General features: G+C 32.9%; 1 protein-coding gene across 2 annotated transcripts in view; it reads right to left on the bottom strand.

The window, feature by feature from the left end:
• Positions 1 to 2,099: 2,099 nt before the first annotated feature.
• LOC127739222 (uncharacterized) overlaps positions 2,100 to 8,898 on the bottom strand; it is a 72,915-nt gene continuing 66,116 nt past the window's right edge. The window contains exon 13 of one of the 2 annotated variants that reach the window (XM_052250834.1): positions 2,100 to 3,129. In XM_052250834.1, the coding sequence (XP_052106794.1) occupies positions 3,080 to 3,129 (50 nt within the window). In that variant the 3' untranslated portion in view covers positions 2,100 to 3,079. The remainder of the gene's footprint in view (positions 3,130 to 8,898) is intronic. The other variant, XM_052250835.1, reaches the window with a different exon arrangement.

Below are 8,898 nucleotides of genomic sequence, written 5' to 3'. Positions count from 1 at the left end.
TGATATATTCTTGAATGCGGTTGTCACTCTCATCTTAAAAACAAGGGCAATTACTTAAAATTTTACCCATTAAATTAAATTTTATTAAGTCTTTGTTCTTTTTTAAAGATAATTAATATAATTATAATCATAAATTACTTACTTAAAACGTTCATACTTCTTATACTCATTCAGTTGACATATCTAATGATAATGAATTATACAGCAAAGGTCGTTTAAGGAAGACATAAACTGTATAATTTAAAAGTAAAATTAACCTATAGTTATACTATTATCATCAATCCAGTATTTCGGAACTGGCACTGAGGTATTAGCAAGATTTTGTTAAATTCTTAGCTATTAAAATCGAAATTGTTTGATACACAGGTACATTTTATGTACAGATAAAATGAATACGTTGTCCAAATGAGATGTATAAATATAAGGATAGAATTTGATAATTTTTTTCTCATTTGCCTTTTCCCTGACAAATGACTCTGTAATAATGCGGGGACCCCTAAATTGCTTCCCTGGACAATATAGGGTGTATGTGACAGGTGATTTATTAATTACACATGTAAATATGTTAATAATTGTAAACATAAAAATAAATTAAAAAAAAAAAAAAAAAAAATCTTAGCTGATACATTTTGTAACTTTTGCTCAATAAACGTACACCAAGGTTGACCTAAGGTTTTGGTATTTGTTTACCCCTTTTGTTCATGTAATTTTAAAGTTTTGGCTCTGACACTTCCTGACGCAGGTATAATAAAAGCGTTTCTAATAATTGTAGTACGAACGTCATGCGTTTCTGGAATATCCCTATAATCAATAAATAAGGTAAAGTAAGAAAACCGCTTCGCACAAGTTTCGGCTATATTTGTAAATTTCAATTCTATCCCGATATATTTTGAAAACTACCTTTTTATTACATAAACAACCACTTTTACAATGTATGAAGTTATTCGAAATCAATACAATATTAATCAATTCTACATGGAATATTCTGTAGGTTTTGCAAATAACAGATAAAGTAAATTGCAGAAACTAACTTATTTACAATTTGAGATAAATTCAAGAGATTACTGTAAAGTATAACGTATATACACATTAAAAGGATCGACTATCCTTAATTTATCAAACCCCAAGGAATTGTTCTTATCAATAAAAAAACAAAAAACAAAACAAACTCCAATTATCAGTCCAGTGCTATCAGTAGATGATTCTACGGTTGATAGACTTAACAATTAGTAAGGTGAGTGCATAGAGAGCACGAAAAAACTAATATAACACAGGGCATGTTTTAAATAAACAGGTCACAAATTTACAGATGAGAGATGTACCTCAACGTAACAGATGGAAGCCGAATCTCATAATAACAGATGGGAGTGGACCTCTTATTAACAGAAGGATACAGATTTCAAATTAACAGTTGCGAAACGCCGGATGTCAAACGAAACGATTGAAGGCGGGTCTCATTGAAGAGATAGGAGTCGGATATCAATTGAAAAGGGAAACGGAGAAAAGTGGATAAAAATACAGAACCAACTATATTAAATCAGCAATAAATGGTTGATGACGAATACAGAATGGACCAAGGAAGAGACGAAATCAAAGGTCAAATCAAAAACCATACGAAAGGTCAAATAAAAAACCATCAGTCGAAGTAAGACAGACAACATTATAGACAAAAAAAATTGGAACAGACAATCACAAACCCACAAATACAATACAAAGAAAAAATTACGATTAAGAACGGACGATAATTCAGGGATTTCGGAAGAGTCAGAAGTTGACAAGCAGACACACTACTGTCCTCAAAACAAGATAGAGAAACCACAACCAAATAATAAAACAAAGAAAAAAGCGATGAAGGTACCAACTCAATCAAGCCTGAAGAACAGATACTGAAAAAGTATACTCATACCAGTAACCAAATTCAACTAGACAGTCTTAAAGATAAAGGAGAACAGATTTACACAAGAGAATAAACTAAAACAAGGGCAATGTGACCTACTAATAACAACAGAATGAATATCAGGTGCTCTGAAAGGGTAGGAAAAGAGTATACGAGTTTACTCCTGAAATAAAGAAATGATTAAGTAGAACAAACACAATCGTATAATGCTGTAGTTTTTTTATTATTTCTAATATACATATAATATATATATATATATATATATATATATATTACTATGAAAGAGATATACATAAGTGTATAAAATAATTAACTTATCTAACAAATAAAGAATGATAGATATACTATGCATTTATAATATTCTGTAAAATACAACCATTGAGTTGCTCGATTATTGCAAACTCCCGCATATGAAACTTATATCGTTATCTTGTCATTACTAGTGATATTTTAAGAGTACATCTGAACTTCTTCAATACCGCCTATGGCTATTCTCATTTATATATCTTAAAATTTTGTGTCAAAGAAACACCTATCCCATGTCGGTTTTACGGTTTTAACCAATCTAAGTTAGATTTAAACTTTCACATTACGGAAATACCATGTTGAATCAAATTAGATCGTTGAAATGTTACCTAATATTATATTCTTAGTAATTTTTTAATCAAATGTCATTGAAAAAATTAACTCTCTAAGATAAACTAAGTCATACTGTTCATACCCCCCCCCCCCCCCCCTAAAAAAAGAAAAAGAAATAACAAATATCTTTCAGAAATACACTAACAAGCTCCAAGGTCTTCAATAAACAATAACACTTTGAAACAAAGAATATAAATCTAAAGATGTGATAAGAAGATAAACTTGTAACTGTATTGCAATGTCGAGGTAGTATAAATATGTTATCCATGTAATGAAATTCTATACGGTAATGGCACTGCCTCCAGCAAACCTATGTCATTGAAAAAAGTAACTCTGTAAGATAAACTAAGTCATATTGTTCATACCCCCCCCCCCCCTAAAAAAAAAAAGAAAAAGAAATAACAAATATCTTTCAGAAATACACTAACAAGCTCCAAGGTCTTCAATAAACAATAACACTTTGAAACAAAGAATATAAATCTAAAGATGTGATAAGAAGATACACTTGTAACTGTATTGCAATGTCGAGGTAGTATAAATATGTCATCCATGTAATGAACTTCTATACGGTAATGGCACTGCCTCCAGCAAACCTGTCAAAAGAAAACACATTTTACAATATCAGCTGACAAACATGTAGATACAACGGTATATATTAACTGATTGATTGTTGGTGTTTAACGCAACTTTCAGCACTATTGGCTATTTCGTAGCGGTCAGTTTTATAATTACTGTTGGAGGAAGCAGCGTGCCCAGAGAGAACCACCGACCTTCGGCTGGAAAATTGACAATCCTTGTCAATCTAGATTGGAGTCGAACGCACCTGCCACGTGTGGGGTTCGAACGCAAAACGATATAGATATTTGAAACACAATGAATTGTGAAGCATTGCCGTTCAATTCCCCTTTTTCCTTTTCCCAATTACAATTCAGTAAGAGTAAATTCACTTTTCTGCGAGTATTTTCTACACAACTTCATCCGCATTTTTAATTTCATCTATTTTGAGTTGTTTGACTGTTATACTGGGCTAGAAATTATGCATGATAAAGTATTACATGCATATAAACAAAATCAATTTAGTATTTAAAACAAGATACTCGTAGCAACCCAAGAGAGCCAACTCGTGAAAATGCCTGCAAAGGGAGACAACTTTTGGATACAAAAATAGAGAGTAACAGCCCGTAACAAACATTTTAACACCTCATTGTTTCCATTTTAACTTCAATAATACCACATTTATTAGGCTATATAAATTGCTTAAAGACAAAAAAAGTGTGAAATATATCATGTGAGACGACACGAATATTATCTATTTTTTCTTTTACATTAACATTTATGAATTATTTACCGAAATAAACAAACTAAAGTCTAATTTGTTTATTTCATAAAATGACAAATGACATTTATAACAAGTAAACATTATTCTATTTTTTTTTTACATTTGTTTACAGACGGAATCGAGAATTTGAGTAGATAATAATATTCATTACTAAAAACAATAAGTGGATTTTACATATAATAGTAATTAGTCACGAAAGGCATAAAGAGAAAAATAAATCAATGTTCCAAATGGACTGTCATAAATACGTTGATACGGTCAGATCAAGGGTATCAAAAGATCCACAAGCAATCCAAGACCTAGTTACTCCGGTGGTGCACTAGATTGCACATCACACTTGGAGACTTGGACTAACTCATAATTTTCATAATAGGCACTGTTCTATATTTTCAAAAGTTCTTACAAACCGACATTGTATGTGCTTGTCACATGACCGGAACCTGTTATTCAGCAGTTGTTATTTGTTGCTGTATTATTAGGTTTTTCGTTATGGTTTTGTACATAAATAAGCTTTCTCGTTTGAATTGTTTTACATTTGTCATGTTGGGGCTTTTATAGCTTGATATGCGGTATGTGTTTTGCTCGTCGTTGAAAGCCGCACGGCGACCTTGAAAGTTGTCTCAATGGCAATCATACCACTTCATCTCATTTTTATACTATCTCCATTGTATAACAGATTGAATATTTGACTTTCATTTGCATAACGCACAAACAAAAATTAAAGGGTTAAATCAGGGGCAACTTCAAGTTTGATTCCCCGTAACTATTAACCTCTCAATTGTTTGAAACATTTCTGTAACTAGTGTTCATATGAACAGTTTACCCTTTCGGAGCACATGAGTTCATCTTCGATGTCATGCACTGTCTGTGTAGCAGAGTTCTTCATGTTGTAATAAAAGTAGTACAAACGTTAAATACTTAGTTTTAAATTTTAAAGTTTTATGTCACAGATAAAAGTAGATGCGAGTCAATGATACAACAATCCAAGAACATGCGATCAGGGTTCTTTTCACAAAAAAAATCTTACGATAAAAAAATCGTCAGTTATATTAAAATTTTCATTGCTTACGAGTATTTTCTCTGAGACTCTTAAGATTTTTTTGTAAAAATGTTTCCCCTCCAAAAAGAACATCCAATATCCAAAAGAAACTTCTAGGAAAGGCACGTGAACATGTGATAGAGTGTGGAATTAAATTTTGATATTTCCTTAAGGCATGTGACAATTAGAGTTAAAATAAAATTTTGATATTTCCTTTATTTGATATATATAGATGTAGATCTCATATTGAAGATCATATTTGTTTTCCATAGTTTCTCTCTATCTATAATAGTGTTCAGGATACTAGTAATTGTAAAAATAAAAATAAATGAGTAAATAAATAAAATCGCCATTTAAGGGCAATAATTCCTTTAAAGTAAATTGTCAATTTGGTTTATATTGAACTATTTGTACTTATTCCACAACTACAGTTTACCCACATGTTTATTTTTAGCCATGACGGCCATATTGGTTGATTGGCAGAAACAAAAAACTAAACTAGGGGTGTCGGAACGACACGAATGGCCCCACTCGCAAAAAAAAGCTTGATGCCATTTTTAGGAGTGAAATTTGAGAATGAAAGTCTATATAACTGTTAATTACACGAAAATTTCAAAGTCCAAAGTCCGTAATTTCAGCCAAAATCAGCAGAACCAAACGTAAACTCGATCTATAACTGATCATAGTAGACTCACATACTAAAAATCAGCTCAATATGTGCAGGCGTTTAGAAACTAGAGGCTCTTAAGAGCCTGTGTCGCTCCCCTTGGTCTATGTGATTCCACAAAGGACACTCTCCAACATTGAAGACAAGTATAGAATTCATGACAAAAATCTCTGTTTTGTTGATATTGTATTGCTGATCATTTAGTCTGTTGAGTTCCTCTTTATCTTCTTTGGTTTTTGCTCAAAACACAAAAGAGGACAAAAATCCTCATTTAAGGGCAATCTCTCCTATAAAGAGTGACAGTCTACTAACTATATCGGCAAAATTTTACTTGTTAGTAGATCTTGCCATGCTGATCATTTTTGTGATTTAAAGTGTCTATTTATCTATTATAATTCTTATCATACAAGGCAAAACGCAAAAAGAAAAGGTAAAAATCGTCATTAAAAGGGCAATAACTCTTATAAGGACTCGACTGACGATTTCGACCATTATACTTATTTGTAGAACTTGTCTTGCTGATCATTTGTGCGTTTTAAAGTTTCGCTCTATATGTTATAGTTTTCAAGATAATAGGCAAAAATGGAAAATAAGTCAGTATATAACTGTTTGTTGGGGAATGACGGAATGACGGATAAAACTTTATGCCCGACAACTTTGTTGCGGGGCCATACAAACATAATTTTAGATATCCTCAGGATCATTCAGCACATGCTTGGTTGAAATTGGTAAAATGGTTCCAGACAAGAATATTTTTGAAAAAGTTTTCGACGACGACGGACGCCAAAAGATAGTTAAAAAAAACCAAACACCGCTAAAATATGTACAAAAATTTCTTCCGAAGAAATATTCAAGCATCAAGCCTATCAACTGAAGCGACCTTTATCAAGGTTAATCGTAATATTATACATATTTATTCAGATGGTGTTATTGTCCTATGTCAAGATATGACGACTGATACAATTGTAAATCCTATGGATCATTTAATATACAATCGTAACATCCGTCAATTAACTAGAACAATGGGTGAACATTCTGTAGTGACACCTTTTCATAAAACCAAACGATACGGAGATTCGATTAGACACAAAAATGGAAACAAAATTAAACTGCCATAAGAAAATATTATAGTTTTGGGTAGGGCGGAAAAAAGTATTCACGACCATAGAATCGAACCCGAATGAGCCTATGCTGGATGTGTCCGTTTTATGAAAGGGTAGGGCGGAAAAAAGTATTCACGACCATAGAATCGAACCCGAATGAGCCTATGCTGGATGTGTCCGTTTTATGAAAGGAGAGCCGCTCTTTTCAAACAAGGTTTGCGTATTTGATACATCCGTCACAACCATGGAATCCCCAAGCATTGAGGGAGTTTTCATGAGTCTTTGAATGGGTTCTATGGAAGACGTTAAAAAGTTTAATCATAATAAAACACACAAAAATGGAATTGTATGCATGTAATAGATATACACCGAGGGATAGGTGTGTCTTGATATGAAACCCCGACGGCCGGAGGCGGGAGGGGTTTCTTATCCAGACACGTCGTATCCCGAGGGGTATAACTAACTTTCACCCCATGCTAAACCTTACATTTCTTAACCTTGATTACTAAATGAAAAGATTGGATAGCTTATTTATTTACAATATCAAACTATGATTTATAAGAATTTTTTTAACATGAAACCCCACTAGTAACCTTACTTTGGCTATCTTCGTTCAAACTTTGACAAGTGAGTAGATTTTACAAATGTCAAAGATGCTGTTTTGCATATTCCCGTTAAATCCTTGTGCTAATATGGATCAGCAGGTCAAGGTTGACCGTTTCATGCATTTTCATTACAAAAAAAAAAATACATCATGCTCCTTGTATGCAGTTGTCAATATGGACGGGTATAAGACGGACGACATTTTGAGTTAAGCGTTGGATTTGGTAGAAGAGACTAAAGATAAAGGCAATATAATAATCAAAAGTACTTACCTGTATCAGTTTAATGAAGGTTATCATAAATGTATTTTTTATGTTACGGTTTTATAAACCCCCTCTCTATTATCAAGTATAAACAAACATTCATATTCGGACATACTGAGGCTAGATGTGTCTGGATTAGAAATCCGAGGACCGGACACGCTCAACATACAAAAATACAGATTGAATATTTAGGAACTCCCTTTTTTGTGGGGCAATCCAGGGGTGGAGGTCCGGGAGTTAGAAGCTCAGTTTTTTTAAAGATCAATGTTTAAGAATAGAGACATATGACCGCGATCAGTGGCGGATCTAGGGGTCCGGGGGTTGGATTCCCCCCTCCCCCCAATTTGTGACGATCAATGCATTTAAATGGGTTCAATTAAATTAACATGAATGGAATCCCCCCTTTTATCATTTTAACCTTCAAGCAAAGGAGTATTTAAAGGATTTTTTTTTATATTCAAAATAGATGCTTAATACTTTTTTCGCTATTTGAATTTCAAATAGCGAAACAATTTAAAAAAAACTCATTTTAGGAAATTTAAATTGAATTTCCTAAATTGTGATTTTTTTTTTATATCTTGAAACAACTTGTAGTAAACACTGTTAGTAATTTCTTTGTTCATGCTTTTAAAAAAAAATAATCAATTTCTATTGTTATGAATAACAATGGACTGTGTTTTCGGGATGTAGAAACAGGGGTTTCCAGAAACCCCGCTCGTCACACCCTGTGATCAAAATCCATTGTTCTTCGTTACAATAGATCTATTCAATTTACACTTGTTTCAGAAATAGAAATTATGAAGTATAACAATAGAACTGGGGTGTAAGTATTCTGTTTTTGGATTGGGTTGTATCCGAACTGAATCGTCAACGAGTTTCATGCCTTTACAGCCGATTGCATTGAGTGTGTAGGTGAAGGTAATATCTTTGGTTAGCTTGCTTGCTAGCTGAACCGTGAATTCATTATTAGCTAGGTTAGGTAAACTACCCTCCTTTAAGAGTAGACTAGTCCGACAGATAACCAATATATCTGTCTTAAGGACTAGGCTACTTTGAAAGGAGGGTGGTATACCTTACCTAATAATGACTTCACGGTTCAGCTGGCAAGCAAGATAACCAAAGATATTACCTTTACCTACACACTCAATGCAATCGGCTGTTAAAGATGATTATTTCGCATTATTAAAAACGCATATGTTCTGCCAAAAGGCAAATAGGTGTATATATCTAAATGATTTTTAACTGCAATCTAGTCTTTATTTTTTTATATTATTCCGATCTACAGATGAACTTCGATTGTTGAAGTATACAATGTATCATGGTAGCCTATCCATAGAGAGGAACCGTA

This window comes from Mytilus californianus, unplaced genomic scaffold, assembly GCF_021869535.1.
Source record: "Mytilus californianus isolate M0D057914Y unplaced genomic scaffold, xbMytCali1.0.p SCAF_4, whole genome shotgun sequence".
NCBI classification, from domain to species: Eukaryota; Metazoa; Mollusca; class Bivalvia; order Mytilida; family Mytilidae; genus Mytilus; species Mytilus californianus.
This window is presented reverse-complemented; position numbering and strand designations above follow the sequence as displayed.